The sequence below is a fragment of the Mercenaria mercenaria genome, chromosome 14 (genome assembly GCF_021730395.1).
Source record: "Mercenaria mercenaria strain notata chromosome 14, MADL_Memer_1, whole genome shotgun sequence".
Classification (NCBI taxonomy): domain Eukaryota; kingdom Metazoa; phylum Mollusca; class Bivalvia; order Venerida; family Veneridae; genus Mercenaria; species Mercenaria mercenaria.
The window spans coordinates 31,727,407-31,753,726 of record NC_069374.1 but is presented as its reverse complement, the minus strand read 5'-3'; the positions used below and the strand labels follow the sequence as shown (position 1 = coordinate 31,753,726).

Here is a 26,320-nt window from a genome sequence, read left to right as displayed (position 1 = left end):
TAAGTGTTCTATAATAATTATTATGAAATTATTCTGTTAAGACACAATTGTGAATGTTACTGTAAACTTTCTAGTACTATGTAATGCAGATAAAGAAATGGGAAAAAAAAAACACAAAAAGCTTAAGGTTAGAAGCCAACAAACATACGTTTACAAAAGTAAATAAAAAATGAAAGGGAAATCCATTCTCTCTCTGAAAAGTCTACCTAAAATTTTAAAACTGCAGTTTTTATTTCTTGAAAATGCACAGAGCATAACATGAAATATTTATAGGTTATTAGCTTTGTATCGGGAAATATGCACTAGTTCTTTAGCAGAATTATTGCGCGACTTTAGGAGCGCAATATTCCTCCGCTGAAGAACGAGTGCATATTTCCCGATGCAAAGATAATAACCTTTTTATTACATACACATTTACACGTAAAAATATTGTTCAACAGCCTGAATAGGACTGACAATACTGAACTAAATAGAAAAAAATAGTGCAACAACACACACTGAATTATGTCACGCACCCGATATGAAATACAGGCCTCAATGTATGGAAAAATATTGACGTTCCCGGTACCAGTGTAACTTAACGGGAAATAGAAACGAGTAAGTAATAAGAGTACATTGTACGTCTCTTTTCAATGGTTTTGGGAACAGGACCTTATAACAACCTTGGGATTCTTCATTGTGAAAATATTAATATATTGCCCGCATTTACATAAAATGAAAATCTACATGTGCCCTTAAAGTCACAATGTGTCAAGAAAAACTTTGTAGAGAAGAACAGAATAATTTCAATCTGGTTTAGATAAGGCACTTTGAATCTGGTGGATCTAGTGGAAACAGCCACGTGAAAATTACTCACCAGATTTCCCTGCAGAACTGGGTCTTGGACCTGACTCAGAGAATTGTGGGGCCGGCGGCATCTGGCTGATGGAGCCTCGACTGGAAGGACGTTTCATACTGTTTGGATCTGGAGTGCGTGGAATCTTGGGCCGGGAACCAAATGCAGCCTGATAATCAGGATTACCTGGTTTTGGTTTCTGGCTTTGTGCAGACATTCTGCCAGATTTCTGGCTTGATGGCCCTGAAATATTTGACATTATTTTATTTATAGAATGATATAAACAGTCTTACATTAATGATTTATGAATGAACGATGTCAAAGACTCAAACTTTATGATATGGATAATTCCATGCTTATTATATTTACAGATGTTATTCACTTCCAACTTATGATAGTTTAAAGGGTAAGGAATTCAATAACTTGTTATTGATTTTACATGAAACCCATTGTTTACGCATTCACAGCACTGTGCCAGTTTTAACACTCTAAAATTTATTCAAAAAGATATTTAAATTTGAAACTTAGGAAAATGGTCGACCATTCTAGCATTTATACTGCCGTTTGATTGAAAACACGTTTCACCAGAAAAAATATCTATTGTTACATGAGTTAAATACATACTGTGAAATCATTAATATTCGTGGGGGGGCTAATTTTTGTGGATTTCGTGATCGAGTCAATCCACAAAATTTAATCCCAACAAACAAGTAAAATTCCCATTCATTTTATGTTCAAAAGTTGAAATCCACAAATTCATATCCCCACGAAATTTCCATTTTGACCAAAACCACGAAATTTCTACCCACAAAATTAAATGATTTTACAGTAAATCATGACAACTTCTTTTCAGAATTAAAGAAATACAGTTCAAATTAATATCTAACAAGAGCACCGCCTTGCGGGTGCTGACGCTCATCTGATTTTTTTTGTGTAATAGAAATATTGTCCTACCCATGATTTTCTAAGTCTAAAAAGGGCCATCATTCTTGCAAAAAGCAGGATAGAGTTATGTTTCTTGATGTACAGTGTCCACTTATGATGGTGAAAAACTGTTGCAAGTTTTAAAGCAATAGCTTTGATAGTTTATGAGAAAAGTTGACTTAAACATAATACTCAACCAAGAAAATGATTTTCTAAGTCCAAAAGGGGCAATAATTATTGCAAAAATCAGGATGGAGTTACGCTGCTTGCTGTACAGGGTCAGCTTATGATGGTGAACAAGTGTTGCAAGTTTCAAAGCAATAGCTTTGATAGTTTATGAAAAAAAGTTGACCTAAACATAAAACTTAACCAAGAAATCTGATATTTTCTAAGTCCAAAAGGGGCCATAAATCTTGCAAAAAGCAGGATGGAGTTATGTTTCTTGCTGTACAGGGTCAACTTATGATGGTGAACAAGTGTTGCAAGTTTTAAAGCAATACCTTTGATAGTTTAGGATAAAAGCTGACCTAAACATAAAACTTAACCAAGAAAACTGATTTTCTAAGTCCAAAAGGGGCAATAAATCTTGCAAAAAGCAAGATGGAGTTATGTTTCTTGCTGTACAGGGTCAGCTTATGATGGTGAACAAGTATTCCAAGTTTCAAAGCAATAGCTTTGACAGTTTGGGAGAAAAGTTGACCTAAACATAAAACTTAACCAAGAAATCTGATATTTTCTAAGTACAAAAGGGGCCATAAATCTTGCAAAAAGCAAGATGGAGTTATGTTTCTTGCTATACAGGGTCAGCTTATGATGGTGAACAAGTATTCCAAGTTTCAAAGCAATAGCTTTGATAGTTTAGGAGAAAAGCTGACCTAAACATAAAACTTAACCAGGCAACGCCGACGCAGACGCCGACGCCGACGCCGACAACCGCTCAAGTGATGACAATAACTCATCATTTTTTTTCAAAAAATCAGATGAGCTAAAAACCAAATTTAATCCACCATTTCATTTTTTCATTGCCATGGAAACAAAAACGCCTGCCATTTCGATTAAATATTGAATTGTTCATAAGTTTTATATTTCTTCACAGCCTTAAGAAGACCTAGTAGAAACAAGAGCTGTCACACGAGACAGCACGCTTGACTATTTCGATGCTGGATAGTGAAACTGGGCACATCTGAGGAAACTAGAACTGTCACTGGAGTGTTTAATGACTCCAATTGCGGATGAAGATATTGCACAATAGTCTACATCAAAAATATCAACTTAAAGTAATAAGAGAGGTAAAGAAAAAATGTATCAAAACACTATATAAATATATTCTAAGCAAAAAGGGGCATAATTCATTAAATATTGGTGCCAGAGTTATGCAGCTTGTGTCATATAGTGTGGGTGATGATGTTGAACAACTATTTTAAGTTTGAATAAAATCCATTCAGTAATAACAGAGACAGAGTGAAAGTGCATCAAAACTTTAACCTAAAATTCTAAGTAAAAAGGGGAAATAATTCATGAAAAATTGGTCCCAGAGTTATGCATTTTGTGTCATATGATAAGGGTAATAATGTTGAACAACTGTTTAAGTTTGAATCAGATCCATTCAGTAATAACAGAGATAGAGCGAAAGTGCATAAAACTTTAACCTGAAATTCTAAGTAAAAAGGGGAATCATTCATGAAAAATTGGGCCAGAGTTATGCATCTTGTGTCATATGATGTGGGTGATGATGCTGAACCACTATTTTAAGTTTGAATCAAATTCATTCAGTAATAACAGGTAGAGTGAAAGTGCGCCAAAACTTTAACCTGAAATTCTAAGTAAAAAGGGGGCATAATTCATGAAAAAATGGTGCCAGAGTTATGCACCTTGTGTCATATGATGTGGGTGATGATGTTGAACAAATATTTTAAGTTTGAATCAAATCCATTCAGTAATAACAGAGATAGAGTGAAAGTGCATAAAAACTTTAACCTGAAAATCTAAGTGAAAAGGGGAGATAATCCATGAAATATTGGTGCCAGAGTTATGACCGTTATGTCAGATGATGTGGATGATGATGAGGAATAAGTATTTCAAGTTTGAATCAAATCCATCAAGTAATTACAGAGATCAGTTGAAAAAAGAGAAAGTGCACCAAAACTTTAACCAAGGTGGGGATGCAGAAAGACGCCGACGCCGACGCCGGGGCGAGTAGGATAGCTCTCCTTATACTTCGTATAGTCGAGCTAAAAATGAACATATTAGAACATGCTGTGCGAATATCATAGTCTTTGATCCATATCTTTAAATATCAATTTTGGAACACAGATATAAGTTCAAGGATGATACTGGCTACAATCCACTAATTTCTGACAGAGTTATGACCCTTTTTTCCCTTAAATCCTTCCACAAACTTTGGAAAAAAAATTGTAAGTTAAACACACTGTACTATGATATTACAAATATAAATAGTTCCCAGTGCTAAATAATGGTTTCAAGCAATGACACAAAAGTTACACTTACTACTGGAATCTCTCATCTCATTTTCCTGGGTACCAGGTCTACTTCCACTCCTAGTGGGTGGCCTGACAGTGGGATCCTTCATCCCTGTACCGGGACGACTTGCTGACTGACTAGGTGGGCGACTTAACATTTCAGCAACAGCCCTCCTTTGACTGGGTGTTACTGGCCGTTGCAATGGCCCCTGCATTGACATCACAGAATCTGTATGCTGTAAAATAAATGTGAAATGTAATCTCTAAAACCAGCCAACATTTCATTTTACAGAAATAAAAGTGAATTCATCACACAGAAATTATGATGTACAAGACCACTAAAGGAAATCCAGGCCAAGTTTCATCAATGTCCACCACATGGTTTCAGAAAAAGGTGTGGACACGTACAGACGCCGCACAATGAGTGATCAAAATAGCTCTTCCCGAGCACTTTGTGCTCAGGTGAGCTAAAAACAAACACACCGTAATGTTATAGGTGATATTTGAAACTGGGACTCTTTCATCTTATAGGCCTTTAGAACATCATGATGTCATTCTGGTTTACACATGCTGGATTCCCATGCTTCGTTTACATACAAAATTTATTGGTTAAAAAGCATATTAAAATATCTTAACTAAAAAAGAAAATAATGTCCTTATCAGTAGTTTGCGATTTTATGTTGGAAAATCTGTAACTTTGTTCTTAAGTTTTTTTTTCTGTTTTAACTACCTACAGACTGGGTCATGAATATTAAAGAATATAAAGAGGTCCTGATACACACAAGAAACAGTACTGTATTTCATCTCAGTGTTACAAATAAGGAGTTTGTTTTCTACCTTTTTACTTGTGAAACATGAGTCATATTTTTACAGAAATTGTAAAGGTACTGGTAAGCACTTTATGTGCATTTTTCACTAAGTCAAGTACAAATGTACCTTAACTCTGGGCTGTCTGAGTGAAATCTTTCTAACAGAACACCAGGTGCAAAACTCCACATGCTTTATAACAATCCTCTAATGTTTATGATTCTTAGTCAAATACTTTTTGAGACACATGGAATTCAAACTTGTATGCCCTATATGCATATTTTTGACTAAGATAAGGGCCATGACTCTAATCGAGCTGAAATCTCAATCAAAACACCAGATGTAAAACTTCACATGCTAAATAATATTCCTATAATGTTCCCTAATCCTCGGTCAAATAATTTTTGAGATACATGCAACACAAACTTTTTGGCCCTTTCTATGCATATTTTTGACTAAGTAAAAGCTATAACTCTAGTCTAGCTGTGTAAAATCCCAACTAAAATGCCAAAGCACAAGTTCACATGCTGAATGCCAATCCTGTGAGGTGTGATGACTCTGGGTCAAATACTTCTTGAGATATGCACAACCCAAATTCGGACAAGGATGGACAAGGGTAACTTAAAGTGTGCGCCCTTCTCCCCACCAAAATTTTTTTATCAATACCAGGAAATTATTGCTTTAGTTTTTAAGAGGTCTTTGAAACTTATTTACTGACAGATTATATGTTATAGAAACACACAAGAATTACTTGTTGTTATTAGTTTTTCCATTCAAAGCTGAAAAGCATTTATAACGGGGTACCGGAGGTAAACTGCCTTAATTATAAAGCTTTGTATATAATGACTGTTTTCTATGTATTGCTCCATGGTGTATTGGTCAGAAACGCAGGAAAATGTTTAATGCTGTAGCAGCCCAGGTTCGATTCCTGACTTTTATCTCGACCTGGCATTTTTAAGACAGTTTAGAAACAAAATCTCAAGTTCTAATGTTCATATTAGTATGACCAAACTTCAATTCTAAAGAAAAATCTGGCAGTCAGTGCCTTTATTATCAAAAGTTGTTTATAAAACTGATATGCTCCACAGATAGCCTGTGGTATGCAACTATGCATTTTCATTTTCAAGTATGCATGGTGTGGCCTAAACCTTTAACCTTATACCTCTCCCATTCCACAAGAGGTCATTTTCCAAATATCCCATCAACTTTGCTGAAATTAAGTTGATGTGTTCTTCATTCACTGATTGTTGCTTAACCTTCAGCCCTGCTGGCGGCAAGTGATTTCGCCTTAGTGACCAATGCAGACCAAGATCAACCTTTACCTCCATGCCATCTGATCATGGTCTGCTCTGTTTGCTATTTAGCCAGTAAGCTTTCAGTGAACACTCCTTTGAATAACAAGAGCTGTCCGTAAGACAGCCAAGCTCGACTATTCGAAATATTGTCCCAGAAGCAGGAAAATATTACCCAAAAAGGTTAAATATCAAAAGAGTTTTAAGTTCAAAAGGGGGCATAATTTGACCAAAATGCATATCAGTTATGGGACTTGCTGCTATCAACTAGTTTTATAACCCCGAAGGCACATGTGAAGCTTCAGTTCAATATCTGCATTAGTTTTGGAGATAGAAACTCGCATGTAAAACTTTAACCAGAATTTTCAAAGTCCAAAAGGGGGCATAATTTGCCCAAAATACATGCCAGAGTTATGGGACTTGACCCAGTGAGGTTGGTAATTGATCTAGAAAAAGAAAAAATAAGTTTGAAAATCTATATGCCTTTTAGTAATTGCTGTATGTACTTGCACGCAAAACTTTAACCAGGATTTTCTAAGTCCAAAAAGGGGAATATTTTGCTCAAAATACATGTAAGAGTTATGGGACTTGATCCAGTGAGGTTAGTAATTGATCTAGAAAAAGAAAAAATAAGTTTCAAATCTATATGCCTTTTAGTAATAGCTATATGTACTTGCACGCAAAACTTTAACCAGAATTTGCTAAGTCCAAAAGGGGGCATAATTTGGCAAAAATGAAAGTCAGAGTTATGGGACTTGATGCTATCAACTAGTTTTATAACCCCGAAGACACATGTGAAGTTTCAAATCAATATCTGCATTAGTTTTGGAGATAGTAACTTGCATGTAAAACTTTAACCAACATTTTCTAAGTCTAAAAGGGGGCATAATTTGCTCAAAATACATGTCAGAGTTATGGGACTTGACCCAGTGAGGTTGGTAATTGATCTAGAAAAAGAAAAAATAAGTTTCAAATCTATATGCCTTTTAGAAATAGCTGTATGTACTTGCACGCAAAACTTTAACCAGAATTTTCTAAGTCCAAAAGGGGGCATAATTTGGCAAAAATGAAGGTCAGAGTTATGGGACTTGCTGCTATCAACTAGTTTTATAACCCCGAAGACACATGTGAAGTTTCAAATCAATATCTGCATTAGTTTTGGAGATAGTAACTTGCATGTAAAACTTTAACCAAAATTTTCTAAGTCCAAAAGGGGGCATAATTTGCTCAAAATACATGTCAGAGTTATGGGACTTGACCCAGAGAGGTTGGTAATTGACCTAGAAAAAGAAAAAATAAGTTTCAAAGCTATATGCCTTTAATTGATGGCTGTATGTACTTGCATGCAAAAACTTAGCCAAGGTGTGACGCCGACGCCGACGCCAGGGTGAGTAGAATAGCTAGACTATTCTTCGAATAGTCGAGCTAATAAATGGTACTGCCCAAACTGAATGATAGACCAGTCCATTTTAGAAATTTAGTAGTGTAAAGATTAAATGGTTTTATGACAAGACAAAACATTATACATGTACATGCTTTTCCACACAAGGAACATCCAAGCCAAGTATCATCAAAATCCATTCTGACAGTGGTTTTGAAGTGTTTTTAACTCTTAGCCTGCTGGCGGCAAGTGATTCTGCCTTTTCGACCAGTGCAGACCAAGATCAGCATGCACATCCATGCAGTCTGATCATGGTCTGCACTGTTCGCTATACAGTCAGTACATTTTTAGTAAACACCCCTTCAAATGATAAATGGTACTGCCCAAATTGGAAGATGGACCAGTCTATAATAGAAATTTAGCATGGTAAGGGTTAAAGAAACTGTCCGATGGACGCACACAGACACAGCATGATCACAATAGCTAAACAGCAAGGTTCAAACAAAAATATTAATTTCCTGCAATGTTTTAGCCTCTTACCCTTTTCCTAGGTTTAGCACTGCCAGAGATATACTCCGCCAACAACTTCTCCCCCGACTGTTCATCTCCCTCCGCTCTCACTATCTCATCCTTGTCAAGATCCACCTCCATGGCATCTTGGTCCTCCTGTAAAAAATAAAAACATGTTAACTATCTACAACCAGAAAATTTCTTTTTTGATCTTTGTTTTTCCTAGGTATAACGTCACAGTTGTAGCTGTTATGGCGATTTCCTGCTTTAATGGTGGAGGAAGACGCTAGTTGCCCCTCAGTGCATTATTTCATCATGTGCGTGCACCTGGGTAGAACCGCTGACCTTCCGTAAGCCAGTTGGATGGCTTCCTCTCATGAAGAATACAATGCCCAGAGTGAAGCTTAAACCCACATCGGTGAGGGACAAGAGATTCGAAGTAAGAGACCTTAACCACTTGGCCAAGGAGACCCCAGAAAATATCTACACGGAAACAACTGTACAGCAACACTGGGCGAAGTCTGTGGCTGCTGTAGAGGTCATTGCACTAAATGAAGAGGTATATTTAGTAACAAGCTACTTTGTTTTACAAAACTACAGTGAAGCTGTCAATATATGCAGCAAAAAAGTCTTTAGAGTGAAAAACTGCTGCTGACATGCTCTTATGAAATAAAAGAGGGGAAATAATCAAACCTCATCCTCGTCCTCTTCTTCATCATCGGACTCATACTCATCAACTATCTCACCTAAAAATTTATATACATTATATTCATGTAAATATTCTAAACTCTATGGTCATGATTTAGTCCAAATTTATAATAATCTTAACTTTTGACTCAGCCCAGGATTTTTTTTCGGCCGTATTTATAGCCGTTATTCGGCTATATTCCCAATGCCAAAAAGTATGTATTTTTTCCCAAAATAAGTGGAAAAATTCCCACTCTTCATTCTGAAAAAAATTTCATCAAAATTACACAACTACTGACCAAATTATGGACAATTTTGTAATGGAACTATGTTAAATAGGTTGTACAATGTGAAACAAGTGTATGAGAAAGTGCTTAAACACATCCTTACTATATCCTATGGGACTAAATATTTCCCAATTTGGAACATTTATGTGTCAAAATTCCCAATTTTTGGGGTATAGGCTATGTTCCCAAATTAGCTAGAAAAAACCCAGCAGCCTCTCCAGTCATTTGTGTTCTATAACAAGTATTGGACAAATTAATAATTTTCTTATGTTAAACAGTTTATCAACAATATTTCATTTTTTTATTATTTGTAAAAATGATTTAACATATTTGTATGGGGCATGTGCTTTCCCGACATGAAATTTCTAATTTCCATTGTCCCTCAGGTCAGGAAAACCTGGTCTAACACAGTTAGACATGTAGAATTCTTATAAGTTAAAGGTATTTTAAGTTTATTAGCTCAAGTTGAATATGAGAGCCAATGAGATAAAATGCTTTTCTGAATCCATAAATGTTTTAATATTTTTACTCTGGCTAAAAAACAAATAATTCATAATAACTGTTGTATATATAGATGCATATGTAATAAAATGATTACTAGATTTGCATCGAGATTATGATCTTGTTCTTTCACAGTACCTAAAGTTGCATTGAAGAACTTGTGCATATTTCTCAAATAAATATATAATACCTATTATTGGCGTACAAAAGATATGTTTGATTGTAAGACTGAACTTGTCAGTTTTCTATTTATTACATCAACAACGTTTTAGAAAAGCACTAATGATTTTCATGCCTGGCTTCTTGTAAGTACTGAGTAAAGTAAACTTACATCCCCTTCAACCTCACTGCAAGGATTACGCAGACTGTTTGGGGATTTTGAGTAAGACCAACACAATTCAGGTCGTATGACAACTTTCCAGATTCAATGACAGAGGAAGTTCTATGTGAAAGGCTCTAGGTGTACATCTGAGTATGAAACTTTAGACACAGGAAGGCAATTTTAGGGTGGCTAACCCACATGACCTGTATACTGTGAAATCATTTAAACTCGCTGGCATGAAATTTCGCGCAAACGTGAAAAAGGACTGTTTCGCGCAGGCTTTAATTCGTGCATTTTCAATTTATAAATGAAAACATATAATTAAAAAATAATAATAACGCGGTCTTAATTTCGCACATCGGTCCTAGCGTGAAATACGCTAAATTTGTCCTACGCTAATAAAAATGATTTCACAGTACTGCACACTCAAACACTTTGCCCAACTGCTTGTCGTGGAAAAACTCCGTAGGTAACGTACACACTCGCATTTGGGGGAAGTGTTTGAGAAAGTACTAAGAGCTGGTGGCAGATGCTCTATGCTGAAGAAAGCACTCATTTTGCTGTCTTTGCATCATGTGGGTTGGCCACCCTGCCGTTGGGTAGAACTATCAATATTCTCTAAACTTCCTCATTTGGAAGACTTCTGATCCCCTGTGAAATTTGAACCCTAAGTGGCAAGGGGCAGGTGACTGGAAATCAACAACCTTAAACCACTCAGCTACAGGATACCACTTGAACAAGGGGAGTGAATACTTGTGATAAGTTTTGTTACAAATACTTACTTGAGTTAAGTTGTTTTATGATAAACTCAATCTGCCTGTTCATATCAGGTTGGTCTTCCTTGATGAAACATCTCAGTATCTCCTCCATGCCCTGAATATAATACACAACATTTGTAACACACAACGCCATTTGATGTTCATCAATCTATGAGCCGCACCATGAGAAAACCAACATAGTGCATTTGCGACCAGCATGGATCCAGACCAGCCTGTGCATCTGCTTTCAAACCCTATTGCAGTTAGAGAAACTGTCAGCGAACAGCATGGATCCTGACCAGACTGCGCGGATGCAATGGCTGGTTTGGATCCATGCTGGCCGCAAATGCGCTATGTTGGTTTTCTCATGGTGCAGCTCATCTTATGTTCATCAATATACTAGTATCAACATTTCTAATCCTACAGAAAAAGACACTTTTAATCAGTTTACAGATCATCTGATCTTTTCCTTGACCTTTTCTCTAAGGAAACAAAAGTTACAAGTGTGCATTATGATGTCACAAACTACACGTACATACAATTGTAATACTAAAAGCTGCTAAAAATTCACAATTTTTTTCAGTATTTATATATAAAAACACTCATGTGGGCTCTGAACTGTACAAGAAAGCTAAAGTCATGTAGTAGTAATCTCATATATAAAACAAAACAACATACTGTGAAATCATTAATATTCGTGGGGGACTAATTTTTGTGGATTTCATGGTCGAGTCAATCCACGAAATTTAATCCCAACGAACAAGTAAAATTCCCATTCATTTTATGTTCAGAAGTTGAAATCCAAGAATTCATATTCCCATTAAATTGCCGTTTTGACCAAAACCATGAAATTTCAAACCCATGAAATTAAATGATTTTACAGTACTTTATATGATATCAATAAACAGCATCATAAAACATCAACTCCAATAATAACCAGTTATGATTTTGATCTTACACAGACATTTTTTTCATCTTTAAATGTCAAATAATATTATTTATCAAAGAGACGTGGATAAATAAGCTCTCTGTATACAATTCTTTTTACGGGCATTATAAAGTCTAACAAGATAATGAAAAACTTCTATATTAAGTAAAACGGTCTAAGCTGTAAACCTTTGATTCAATTTGCTTCAAAAATGTGGTCTAAGCTGTAAACCTTTGATTCAATTTGCTTCAAAAATGTGGATAATTTATAACCAAAGAGAATTAGTGATTTATCTAAGGCTATTTATAATTAAGTAGTCCCCAAAGGCTGCTAATATGGGAGAGTCTTTTGACTCCTACATTCACCGCAGCTGCCTATATTGGTGAATCATCTGACTACTCCAATCACTAGGTTGCCCATACAGTCAAGTACTTTAATGCCTCTGGTCACCACAGACTGCCAATACTGCTGAGTAATTTGATGGCTCTGATCACCACACGTTACCCATACTGTTGAATCACTTGACCTATCAGGTCACCACAGGTTGCCCATACTGGCAAGCCTTTTGACTCCGCCAGTCACCACAGGATGCCCATACTGGTGAGTCTTTGGACTACTCCGGTTAATACAGGTTGCCAATACTGTCAAGTCTTTTGACCTCACTGGTCCCTATAGGTTGCCTGTACTAGTGAGTTTTTTTTTTTATTCAACTGGTCACTAAAGGTTGCCAATAGTGGTGTCTTTTAGATACACCATCACCATATGTTGCCACTGGCAAGTCTTTTTACTCTTCCAGTGGCAACAGACTGCCAATAGTGGCAACTCTTTTCACTACACCAGGCACCACACATTGCCGCTAGTGAGTCTTACAAAAGATGCTCTACCTTCAGGAGCTGATCTGGTTCATTAATAGTTCAAATTGAAAAGCATCAATACACAGGACTCTCATCTGTGATAATGTTAGTAATTTTACTCAGTTAGTTGGGAATCAAACTAATGACCTTGGTTTGAAAGATGTCTCACCACTGAACAACAGAGTCTGCATTTTTTAAGTTATGACCTCCTTTGTAAATTATACATACCATTGCCTTCGCTTCCTCTCTAATCGTGGAGATAGCAAGTATACTGTACAAGGCACCATTCACGTAGGGTCGGATCTACAACAGAAATATATTACATCTTTAAAACAATCTATTTCTATAGTAACCAAAAAGTGGCTATTTTTTTCACATCTGAAAAGCTTAAAATATATCTCCTATACTTATGGTTATGAAAATTATATCATTTTGTTTGCATCAAGTTTCTTGGTGTCTATCAAACTGGAGGGCCATAATGGCCCTAAATCGAGTTACGCTACTTGCTTGAACACCTTTGGTAGCTGGTTATGCAAGGAAAATGTCTGTGAAATTATTTTGAAGTAGTGCCAGTGTTTTCAGACAAGAATATTTTAAAAATTTCTACTAAATAAATAAATACTGACAGGTAATGTGTGTGTGTTGGGTAGATGTGGTAAGACATTGGGGGAATGATGGCATAGGATACTAGAAGACAATATCGAACTGTTTCCACTACATGCATATAGGGAAAAGTGACCAAGCCCTCTTTTTAAGTGTCCACTAAAAACATATAAGGAAAAGTGACCATGCCCTCTAGAGGCCATGCTTTTTGACAATGTGGAATAATTTAAACAGCCTTTGTAGAGGGTCACACAAGGAAATTAGCTTAAAACCGGGCCAGCAATTCCATACAAGAAGATTTTGTTTCCACTATATAATTATGTAGGGAAAAGTGATGACGCCTCAAGGTGGCCATGTTTTTTGAAGAGTCGGAATACTTTGAACACTATTGGTAGATATAATAATTGTATTGTTAACAGTCCAAATTTCTCATAATTACGCATATGCTATTAAAACTGGATTCATGGTTCCTTGTCACAGCACTTCCTCTCAGTGACCTCTATCATTGTATAAAGTTACAACTTGGTAACTTAAAATATTTTTTGAGTTATCCTCCAGACAAGAAGTGTGATGGACCAGCAGACGGACTAAGGACAAGGTGGCAACTATATGCTCCCCGCCCCCCACTTTGGGGAGCATAAAAATACAGATATTTAGTAGTACTTTCATCTATATATGTTTCACTACTTTTGCCATTTCTCTGCCTAAAATGTACATTTTTAAAAAAGCAGTTACTATACCAGGTTAATATATATTCCTACTCCATCTGTGAACAAGAGTGCCAGACTGTCACAAAATACGCCCGTCTAAATATTCAGTTACATATCATAAAGGTAATAATGTTGATGTTGTATGCCTTGTTAACCCAAAAAGAGTAAGAAGGAATCAAGGTGTTTGAATGAACAAGACTAATTTTGCAGATTTCGAGTAATTCAAGGGCCATAATCCAAGACTGCCTAGGGCAATTTAGGTGGTTATCGAACTTGGTCGAGATATTATGCCCAAAAACATTGTCCCTTGGTGAAGATCGGATGAAAACTGTTCAACTTAGAGGGCAGACAAGGCTAAATTCGCAGATTTCGAGTAATTCAAGGGCAATAACCTAAGAGTGCCTAAGGCGATTTGGGTGGTTATCGAACTTGGCCAAGATATTATGCCCACAAACATTGTCAGCAAGTTTGGTGAAGATCGGATGAAAACTGTTCGACTCAGAGCATGGACAAGGCTAAATCTGCAGTTTTTCGAGTAATTCAAGAGCAATTATCCAAGAGAGCCTTGGGCAATTGGGTGGTTATCGAACTTGGCCGAGATATTATGCCCACAAACATTGTCAGCAAGCTTGGTGAAGATTGGATGAAAACTACTTGACTTAGAAAGCAGACAAGGCTAAATCTGCAGTTTTTTGAGTAATTCAAGGGCCAAAATCCAAGAGTGCCTGAAGCGTTTTGGGTTGTTATCGAACTTGGCCAAGATATTATGCCCACAAACATTGTCAGCAAGTTTGGTGAAGATCGGATGAAAACTGTTCAACTTGGAGAGCGGACATGCTTTTGGACGCCGACCGCCCGCCGCCACGGGTGTTCACATAATACGCCCGTTCTTTTCAGAGACCGGCGTATAAAAAGGTGCTTTACCAATATTTAAGTACTGACTATACTTACCTCTTGATTATCATGTCCTAGCAGATCACTGAGCACTTTTAATGTCTGATTGGCATTAGGAGCACATCTTTTCTTGCCTAAAGTAAAATGAGCCATGCCATGAGAAAACCAACATAGTGGGTTTGTGACCAGCATGGATCCAGACCAGCCTGCGCATCCGCGCAGTCTGGTCAGGATCCATGCTGTTCGCTTTTAAAGCCTACTGCAATTAGAGAAACCGTTAGCGAACAGCATGGATCCTGACCAGACTGCGCGGATGCGCAGGCTGGTCTGGATCCATGCTGGTCGCAAACCCACTATGTTGGTTTTCCCATGGCACGGCTCAAATCAAAACAATTATAACAATTACACTATATAAAGCAGAGTAAGGTTTTGCAGCCTAACTTATGCCCAATGACTGCTCTCTGGGTATCTTGCCAAAACATGCAAACAAGAAATGAACAGTTGAGACCAAGTCCATGTTCAATCAGGTTTGACTCCTCCACTTCTAGATCATAAATCAGAACTTTTCTACCTCTACTAGTCTAAAAGGTAATCATGACATAACTTTAATGCCCAATAATTGGAGAAATCATGGCCCCTTTAAAAAATTGCTTTACTGATGTATATCCAAACAAAATGAGTGAGCATCTATGTAAGGTTTGTTTTTTAAATGAATTAAAAGACAATGGGAATGTACATACAGATACAGGCAAATCTCAGTGCCAGAGACAATGTTTCAGTAAAACTATGCTGAAGCATGCTGGTTTTAAGAGTTAAGAGAGAATACTTCTGAAAATAATATGCTGTAATTCTGGTAAATCCAAGCTACATTTCTGCAATATATCTGAGGAATAAATACAGGCAATGAAAATAATGCCAATACAGGAAGACACACGTCAATTTTCAAAAGGCGCATACATGTAGATCTGAAATTAAACGCCTTACTGTTTCAGAGCCAGCTTAAATACAGACTCGGACATCCGCTTTAGTCATCATTAAGACAGAGTTATTACAGTTTTTTTAACACTGCCACATTATGATAAGGTATGAGCTGCGCCTTGAAGTTAAATACTAAGCTCCTGATTTACCTGATGTTCTAAGGCACAAATTCATCAACAATGCCACCGAGTACTCCAGCGTATAGTCCGACAGTGAGTCATTGTCTTCTAGCACCTTTACCAGCCATTCTATCAATCCATTCTCTATCATAGATGTCTGTAACTGACGTCTAAAAACATACATGTTACACAATAGCTGTAGTGATTTTGTATCCTTAAGTCAGAAAAACTTGTCACATTGTTAGCCTTCAAATAAATGAAAAAGCAAAAGTAAAGTAAACAACGAAGAACTTTCTACATGAAGCTAGAAAATATTCAATCTTTAAAACATATTTATTTTTCATAGCCTGTGCATTGCATGAACTAGGCAAAATACTGAACAATAAGTCTGTCACTGTATTCATCAAACTCCCCAATTTTACCTTTTTGTTCACATGAAGGTAGAATAAAGATAAACAAGGCTTATCTTTATCTACATGTATATGCCTACCATTTTGAAAATGTCAGAAAAAAAACTGCAAATAAAATAAATGCATATACCTTAAACTGAGTTTTTGTAGAGCACCAAGAACCATTTCTCTTGTTATAGAATCTTTGTCTTCACTTCTCAGATTCTCCATTAAACCTTTAAACAGGTCCTGATTTGTGGCTAGATATGTTCGACCTGGAACAAATACAAAATGCACATGGTTATCAAGCTTGCTGATTGGAAACAGACACAAGGCACTGCTTCTGAAATTGTTTATATTACAATTAAGAAACCACATTTAAGTAAACAAAGATTAAGAATTTCTTCAATGTATTGTTTCCCATGCCAATCTGAAATCAATTTTCTCTTTAAAGGAGTCATTTATTTTAGGACAGACTGACTTCATTCAATTACCAATATCCTGTCACAGTTACAAGTTCAAGCCTTGCAGGTGTTTTAATGGGTGGAGGGGGAATAATTTCATGCAAGGAAGCCATTCATCTAACTAAGGGACAGCCGATGGTTCAACATAGGTACCTGTCGTCTTCTTCAACAAAAAAATCTGCTGATATGACCAAATACACAGGTGACTCAAAAGAAATATTGGTCAATAATAAAAGCACCGTTTTATACTCTTTAGTATATTTTAAACAAGCAGAACTGTCCAAGTGCAACCCATCATGTAAGTTCACATTTTCTGATACAAGCACTGAAGTAGAAGAAACTGCGCTTTTCTTCAATCCTATTTAACATCCTGTGGCAACATCAGATAACAGATTACAAATTTCAGATGTTTAAGGTTTCATTATATATGCAAGTGTATCAAATTATGTTTTTTTGTTTTTGTTGGATTTAATGCCAAAACCACACAATTATAGGTCATATGGCATCTTTCCAGCTTTGATGATAGAGTAAGCCCCATCATGGGCCGGCACCTGAGTAGAACCAAATACCTAGCTTCCATAAGCAAGCTGGTTGGTTTCCTCACATGAAGAATTCAACGCCCCGAGCGAGGCTCGAACCCACATCGACGTGGGCTAGTGATTCAAAGTCAGCAATCTTAACCACCCAGCCATGAAGGCCCTGTAAGCATTTAAAAAGAAAAACATACCTGAACTAAGGGAGGCAAATGCGTTAAATAATCTGGCAGCACACTGTTTCACTACAGGATCACTAGATGTAAGCAAGGACAGCACAGCATCCTGTAATCACATACATGTCATAAATCATACATTTACTAGATGTGTCAACAGACATAGATAAAACTCACAAAATATGATCTTGTTGTATATTATATACTGATATTGACAAATGAATTCTGAAGATGAGTCTTGATCTTTTTATAAAACAAAATGGCAAATGTGTATATCTGTGGTATACATGTAACTTTGACTAGGAATTTAATTCTTTCTATGAAATTTATATTAAAATAGACTTGTAATAAAAGCAAACTATTTTAAATATTGTTCTTACGAAGTTGGGTTCGGGGGGAGGGGATTTTCTCATGTAAATCATGAGTACATCTTTTTGGTCAAGGGCAGCTGAAATGAGACATATGCCAAAAGGACAACATAAAATCAGTATCTACAAACTACCTACCCTATGTTGTCCTGGTGTTGCACAGCCCAGCAGATCATGCTGTATAAATGCTGCCATATTGCTATCTCTTGTCAGTGGATTAGCCTGGGTAAGTCTCTGTAATAGATACATGTACTAACTTACACTGTAAGCTGAGGTATATCCAAATATACATGAGAACTACACCAGTTTCCATAAATACAAGTGAAGCTTTGTTTGTCTGTTTTGGGTTCGACGCCATATTTCAACAGCATTTTCGCTGGGTCAAAATTTCACGAATTTGAAATTCTGAGTACGTTCGTGAGGTTTAATATTTGCGTTATTGTAAAAAATGGTACCTTACTTGAATCTGAATTATACTAATGGTGAACATTTACGCGAGGATTAATTTTCGGGAGATGTAAGGCCTTGCGAATATAGCGAAAATTTAACCCTCGCAAAAATTTCTGCTTTTACAGTAAGTATCCTGTGAAATCAATCTTCTTCAAGGGCGACTGATATGCCTGGATCTCACTGTTAAGTCAATCCACAAAATTTAAAATCAACAAACAAATAAATTCACATTCATTTCTTCTTTAACCTTTAGCCTCCCGGCAGCAAGTGATTTTGCCTTTGCAACCAGTGCAGACCAAAATCAGACTGCACATCCATTCTATAATGGACTGGTCCATCATTCAATTTGGGCAGTACCACTTGTTTATCAAAGGGGTGCTCACTGAAAATTTACTGACTGAATAGCGAACAGTGCAGACCATGATCAAGCTGCAAGGATGTGCAGGCTGATCTTGGTCTGCACTGGTCGCAAACGGAGAATAACTTAAGTTAAAGTCCAATTCATATCTTTGGGTTGACATTTTGGAGGATTTAGTATTAGGCAATAGACAATTTAGCCAGTTTTTACAGCAAATTTGCTTATGTCAAATCACAGATAAAGCCCGCTCACTAAGCTCCGTAGGGAGAGCACAGATCTAAGAATCGCGGGGTCTTGAGTTTGATAAAAGACATTGTGTCTTAATCATTCGTCCTCCACCTCTGATAATTCATGTGGGGAGGTTGGCAGTTACTTGCAGAGAACAGGTTTGTACTGGTACAGAATACAGGAACAATGGTTAGGTTAACTGCCCGTTGAAAAACGGCATTAAACCCAAAACAAACAAATGAATCACAGTTACTTTTCAGCTGAATTTACAAATTAAGGCATTTTAGCACTTACCATGATATCACAGAGCAGTATTCACTACTAGTACTACCTTGTTTCAGTATGACATAATTTGGGTCAGAACTGATGTACAGTCATGTCGTACATTAGAAAGACAAGATATTTTAATTTATATGTTTTTGAGGAGGTTTAACTTCCTGGAGACATAAAAGGTGTCATTTATTGAATATGTTCTATTTTGTTCTTTGAATTACTAGTACCTTCAAAATAGTGTGCACCAATGTGACAATACCCTAGAACCCCAAGTATACTTTTACATAGTTTTCTCTGACCACTAAACTAATACTTTGAAAGCTAAGACAGACAGAGAGAAAGACCGACAGAGGAAAATGAAAACATACCCATCTTAATGCCTGGAGAAGCAAACATTTTCGTCTTTCATCAGCCACTTGTAAATCTTGTTTGATTTTCTCATAGTCCAGTGCAATCTGTGGCTCTTCAGGCTGTTCTATCTTACTGGCTTGCCTAAAATACAGCAAACAAACTGAGAAAAGGCTGTTCTATCTTACTGGCTTGCCTAAAATACAGCAAACAATCTGAGAAAAGGCTGTTCTATCTTACTGGCTTACCTAAAATACAGCAAACAAACTGAGAAAAGGCTGTTCTTTCTCAAACATGTATCACTTGGCATTTACAATGTCTCTGCAGCATAGTGTAATTATTCAAACAAGGCAGTCTGAAAGACAGCTATATCCCCTGCCGCTGTTATGGATAGTGAAAGGGTTAATGGTCTTGGGTGGAAGTGTATATTTTATAGTCCTCAAACTTTTAACCTTGAGTTGTGACCTTGACTTTGAGCCAACATGGCTGACTCATGAGTTCTGCATATCTTCTTGATGAGGTGATCGTTTCACCCAAGTTTCATGAAAATCCTTCACGGGGTTTAGGAGATACGAGTGGACACAAAATTGAAGGCTCAAACATTTGACCTTGAGTTGTGACCCTGACCTTGAGCAGACATGGCTGACTCATGAGTTCTGCACATCTTCTTGATGAGGTGATCCTTTAACCCAAGTTTCATGAAAATCCTTCAAGGGGTTTAAGTTATATGGAGCAGACACAAAATGGACGGCTCAAACCTTTGAACTTGAGTTGTGACCTTGACCTTGAGCCGACACAGCTGACTCATGAGTTCTGCACATCATCTTGATGAAGTGATCATGAAAATCCTTCAAGTGGTGTAAGTTATATGGAGCGGACACAATTGTTACACAGACGGATGGAGACCATTCCTATAACCCCCCACCACTTGTGGCGGGGGATTAACAAAGGACAGAATTATAATTGGTGAACAGACCTGGACATACTAACTGGTGACATGTTGAAGAATGCAATTTCACTTAATTGTCCAACAGTGATATATTATATTACACCACATTTATATAGCACACGTTTCATGATAAACACATTCAAAGGCACTTTTACATAGCACAAAGGCAGCCACTCAGGGTGCCAAATTCATCCTCTACTAGTACAAACACAAAGCGATCTGACCAGAGTGACAGAGACCCCAGAACAGTGATACAGAGAAATACCTTTAGATACAGGGCTGTCCTGCTCACTTATCCTAGCTCTTTGCAAATATTTAACAGCCCAGTGTATTGCACAGATACATGCAAAGCTGTCTTTCCTGAGCAGTACCAGTACCGGCCTCTTAATTAGGTGGGAGACATTCAAGGGCATCTCAGAAATTTCCAATGGACTGGGATTCAAACCCCAGTACTCTAGATTGACAGTCAAGCATGTTACCACTAACGATACCAAGCTCTGAATCAACCAATGAGATCAGTATTTTAGCAACATGCCAAGAACTACATGTGATAATATAAAACCCACCTTGGAGCAATAGATTGTCTGAGAGCATCTCCAGCAGTTCCTGGTCTTGTCATATCTACAGACTGTCCTGTAATGTGTGCATTGAACAATCTACCACACAGGTGCTGTAAATACTCTGGACTTATCTTAAAAAGAAAAACAATATTTCTAGTCATTGGATTTATAGAACACTTCCCAATGACAATATTTACTGCAGTAAGTCTAAATGAAATGCTAAATTGCATATCTTTAACCCTTACCCTGCTAAATTTCTATAATGAACTTGTCCATCGTTCAGTTTGGACAGTACCATTAACTGTTAAAAGGGGTGCTTACCAAAAGATACTGAATGAATGGAGAACAGTGCAGATCTTGATCTGACTGCATGGATGTGCAGGCTGATTATGATCTACACTGGTCGCAAAGGCAGAATCAATTGTCTCCAGCATGATAAGAGTTAAATTCAATTTCATAAACCTGCATACAGTCAAAATATGGAACTACAGATAGTAAGATTTTCTTACTTTTGCCTTCATGGCTCATTTTGCTGAACAGCATATATTATTTTCTGACGGGTGCTTTCAATCCCTGAGGAGTGACAACAAAATGATTAGAGACACTGTGTAATGTAGATTCATAACCCATCCATCATGTGCAGTTTACTACAGTCTACACTTTGTTTTCTATGTGAAAAGTTACCTATATGTATAAGTGACCATTGTATTTATAATTAAAATGAAAGTTTACCATTTTAAGCAATATTGTACATATGACAAGGTATCTACCAGTGACTTAGTATATTGATAAATGTTGATACCATTTAGAAAACTAAAGACTTACAGTTTTACCCTGCACAGTTTGTTCCAAGGAATCAACCAGGTCGGCAGTTATACCAATCAGGTTGTGATAGTCAGCCTGTAAATCAAAGAGTACTGATAAAATTGTGACGTTAGTCTGTAAATCAAAGAGTACGGATCAAGTTGTGACAGTCAGCCTGTAAATCCAAGAGTACGGATCAAATTGTGATAGTCAACATGTAAATAAAACAGTACCAATCAAATTTTGACGTTAGTCTGTAAATCAAAGAACACCGATCAAGTTGTGACAGTCAGCCTGTAGATCAACAAATAACTTCATAATATAAAGGGGTATCTCAAGATAATCCTACACAAATAGGAGAGCATTAATTTAGTTTGTTTTGTTTGTTTTGGGTTTAACGCCGTTTTTCAACAGTATTTCAGTCATGTAACGGCGGGCAGTTAACCTAACCAGTATTCCTGGATTCTGTACCAGTACAAACCTGTTCTCCGCAAGTAACTGCCAACTTCCCCACATGAATCAGAGGTGGAGGACTAATGATTTCAGACACAATGTCGTTTATCAAATAGTCACGGAGAACATACGCCCCGCCCGAGGATTGAACTCGCGACCCCGAGATCCGTAGACCAACGCTCTTACCTACTGAGCTAAGCGGGCGGGCTGCATTAATTTAGAGAAGGAGCTGATCTATGGTCAAGATGTAACATTATAATACTGTTTTTTCCCAAGCAAAAGTCCCTGAGAGTGATCTTTCTTCAATATTAAGCTTATAACATCCAGGAAATTTAAAGATACAACATTTAATATATTATGAGAACCCAGCAGTTTGCATCAAAACGTTGCAATCGATGGTTGGCAAAATGCCAGAACTTACAGTGCTTGCCATGTCAGCAGCAAATACTGGTAATTACCATGTACACCCTAGGTCTACAAATTATTAGGTATCATGATAAAGTCAAACTCAATCACAGATTTACTTCCCCTTATCTGTACAGTTGTCTATTATGGGACCCCTGGCATTAAGAAAACACTTTGTCAGTTCCTTTTTCAGTTGTTAAAAACAAATGAGGCTGTAAAAGGTCAGAGACCACAAAATTCATTGACGCACAGTGACTTATTAGTAATAAGGCAATAGTATATTTAGGAATAAGATAATGATTTAGTTCACTGGTCAGCAACGACAATATTAACGTTTTTCATCCATTCGTTGGAACTAAGATAGTTCTTTAAAAACATGTGATTAGACAAACATGTTTCTTAATATAGACGACGGATGGAAGTCCATGAGAAAACTGTTGGTAGTCTGTAACTGTTAAGTGACCATTTGTGTTAAAAGATCAGATTTTGACCTTCACTTAGGTGGTCTCTTAAGGTAATAGACCCATAATGGTTATCAGCGATTTCCATGCGACTACATATTCTTCATACAGGTATGTGATTTTGGCATCCTCCGGCTGGTGGCTCGTTTGAACTATATTTGCAGTCAGATAATACCGAAAGCATATATGAAGATATGTTATTATACGTAAATTACCAAATCCATTACCTCAATGCAAGTTGTAGTTTTTACTGCAAATATTTCATCTCCAGGAATGATTCAAACTTTAAACATGGCAAACTTTTGGCACTCACAAAAATACTTGATTTTACAGCAATGTATTGAATGAAGTAATTACAGAGAATTGCAATACTTTTTGAAAAAGACTGTCTAGTATCTAGACGAGTATGTTACCTGAACTCAGTCACATTTTTTCATGTAGGACAATGTATACACTACATTACCTGAACTTGGTCATATCTTCTTATGTAAGACATTTAAGAAATGAAATGATTTTTTTCGGTATTCATGCGAAATGAGCGACAGAATAGGACTGGCAAATCATGAATCGCGCTAGCGATTCATGTTTTAATTTGCCGATCCTATTCTGTCATTCATTTCGCATGAACACCGAAAAAAAAAAGTTTCATTTCTTATATTTACATTATATTTCCTTTCCATTTGTAAACAAGATGATATTATAAATTGCACATATTTTGTGGCATTTAACATTCAAGTCAGCTTCCCGGCCATTCTGTTCACCAAATGGAACAACTGCGACGTCATCTAAGGAATGTTCTCCGAACTATATGCGGTTGTCATCAAAACAGCGGTCGGTTATCACTAAGCAGCGATGACGTAACTTTCGCGCCTTTCCTTTTGCTGTTCATACGAAATGAACGTCATAATTTTCAATGGAAAAGAATAGGGTGAATGTTAATATTATTGTATACAATATATCTGGACTTTGTTAAGTCTTTTAATGTAGGACATTGTATACATATATAACCTAAATTTTCATATCTTTTTATGTAGGACATTGTATACAATATTTTACCAGAACTTAAGTTATATCTTTTAATGTAGGTCATTGAATATAGTAAAGTACCTAAACTTTATCTTATACAATACATTGATGTAGGTCATTGTATATGATACATTACCTGAACTTTGTTGTATCTTTTGATGTAAGACATTGTTTTTCTTTCTGATTCCACTAACTGTTGTTGGTACACCTGTACTTGTTGAAAATGGTCTGAAATAAATCATTAAATTCTAAGAAGTAGTACTAAGAAAAAAAAGATGTATTTTATAAGCCCTTTTTTCCTGTAAAGGTTCTGGAGCTTTAACCATTTTATCTTTGACTTTTCTTTGAACAGGATTCCTGAAAGTGTTACTGAATATATACCCACCATTAAAGCAAATGAAGCACAAATAACTTAACAAGAAACTATGTGTCTTCTGACAAAAATTACAGTCTGTTAACACCACCACAAAACATTTAATGTTTGAAGGTAAAGGGCTGTATATAAACAACAAAAACACTATAACATTTGGAGGTAACGCCACAACCAGTCTCTCATTAGAGAAGAAAAATACTTTCCATCTCAAGGTCCTGCTTCCTTTCCATAAGAATGTATCCTATGGACACAGATGTCCCATAAATAGCAGTCTTGTCACAAAAAGATATTACAAAATTTAAATTACTATAACTCAAGAAATTTTGGCCCATTTGAATATCAGGCTACTTAAGATAAACAAGTGAAGTCTGAGTAAAAGTTTCAAAGTTAAAACTGACGTTTTACTTACCTCTACCCTCTGTACTGCCACTCGTGCCTCTCTGGTTTTAAGTTAAAGATTTCTGTATCTAAATTTGTAATTATTCAATCACTTTGAAAACAAATTCCTCACAGTATTATAACTTGAAACAAGAGGACCATGATGGCCCTACATTGCTTATACATGATTCACAGCTGAACTGCACAATTCTGGTAGAGGGTCATCCCTGCAAAATTGCTGTGAAATTATTTTGAAATCAAGCCAGCAGCTTCTGAGAAGATTTTCATATAGCAAAAACCGGCCCAGGCCCTGGGATTTAGTCTTAGACAAATCATAACTAGAAATCGCTTTTGTAAAAAAGCACATGTCTCCCCCAATGCAAAGTCCTATAGGCAAGATGTCAATAGGGGTCAGGAGCAAAGGTCAAAGAGACACTGATGGTTGGCTGCAATAGGGATCATCTACTTGGCATGTCCAGTCATCTCACTAAATTTCAATACTATTGGCCTAGTGGTTCTCAAGTCACTGTTCAGGCTCCTGTGACCTTGACCTTTGATCAAGTGACCTCAAAATAAATAGGGGTCATCTACTCTGCATGTCCAATCATCTTATTAAGTTTCAACATTCTAGGTCAAGTGGTTCTCAAGTTATTCTCCAGAAATGATTTTACATGACCAGGCCCCTGTGACCTTGACCTTTAACAGACTGACCCCAAAATCAATAGGGATCATCTTCTCTGCATGTTCAATCATCCTATGAAGTTTCAACATTCTGGGTCAAGTGGTTCTCAAGTTATTGATCGGAAATTGTTTTCCATGTTCAGGCTCCTGTGACCTTGACCTTTAACAGAGTGACCCCAAAATCGATAGGGGTCATCTACTCTGCATGTTCAATCATCCTATGAAGTTTCAAGTTCAACATTCTGGATCAAGAGGTTCTGAAGTTATTGATCGGAAATGGTTATCAATGTTCAGGCCCCTGTGACCTTGACCTTTAACGGAGTGGCCCCAAAAACAATAAGGGTCATTTATTCTGCATGAACAATCATCCTATGAAGTTTCAACATTCTGGGTAGAGTGGTTCTCAAGTTACTGACCGGAAATGGTTTTCAATGTTCAGGCCCCTGTGACCTTGACCTTTAACGGAGTGACTCCAAAATCAATAGGGGTCATCTACTTTGCACGTACAATCATCCTATGAAGTTTCAACATTCTGGGTCAAGTGGTACTCAAGTTATTGATCGGAAATGGTTTTCAATATTCAGGCCCCTGTGACCTTGACCTTTGACGGAGTGACCCCAAAATCAATAGGGGTCATCTACTCTACATGACCAATCATCCTATGAAGTTTCAACATTCTGGGTCAAGTGGTTCTCTAGTTATTGATCGGAAATGGTTTTCAATGTTCAGGCCCCTGTGACCTTGACCTTTGACGGAGTGACCCCAAAAACAAT

The 26,320-nt window shown here is 36.9% G+C and overlaps 1 protein-coding gene across 5 annotated transcripts in view; it reads right to left on the bottom strand.

The window, feature by feature from the left end:
- LOC123527175 (lisH domain-containing protein ARMC9-like) overlaps positions 1-26,320 on the bottom strand; it is an 80,069-nt gene that overhangs the window by 16,460 nt on the left and 37,289 nt on the right. For all 5 annotated transcript variants that reach the window (XM_053523175.1, XM_053523174.1, XM_053523176.1 and 2 more), the window contains 16 exons: positions 24,898-24,928; positions 24,252-24,343; positions 21,792-21,866; positions 20,973-21,097; positions 19,478-19,601; positions 17,939-18,034; positions 17,451-17,541; positions 16,411-16,534; positions 15,901-16,040; positions 14,831-14,907; positions 12,795-12,869; positions 10,809-10,899; positions 8,923-8,975; positions 8,260-8,385; positions 4,268-4,475; positions 857-1,078 (listed from right to left, as the gene is read on the bottom strand). In XM_053523175.1, the coding sequence (XP_053379150.1) occupies positions 857-1,078; positions 4,268-4,475; positions 8,260-8,385; positions 8,923-8,975; positions 10,809-10,899; positions 12,795-12,869; positions 14,831-14,907; positions 15,901-16,040; positions 16,411-16,534; positions 17,451-17,541; positions 17,939-18,034; positions 19,478-19,601; positions 20,973-21,097; positions 21,792-21,866; positions 24,252-24,343; positions 24,898-24,928 (1,750 nt within the window). The remainder of the gene's footprint in view (positions 1-856; positions 1,079-4,267; positions 4,476-8,259; positions 8,386-8,922; positions 8,976-10,808; positions 10,900-12,794; positions 12,870-14,830; positions 14,908-15,900; positions 16,041-16,410; positions 16,535-17,450; positions 17,542-17,938; positions 18,035-19,477; positions 19,602-20,972; positions 21,098-21,791; positions 21,867-24,251; positions 24,344-24,897; positions 24,929-26,320) is intronic.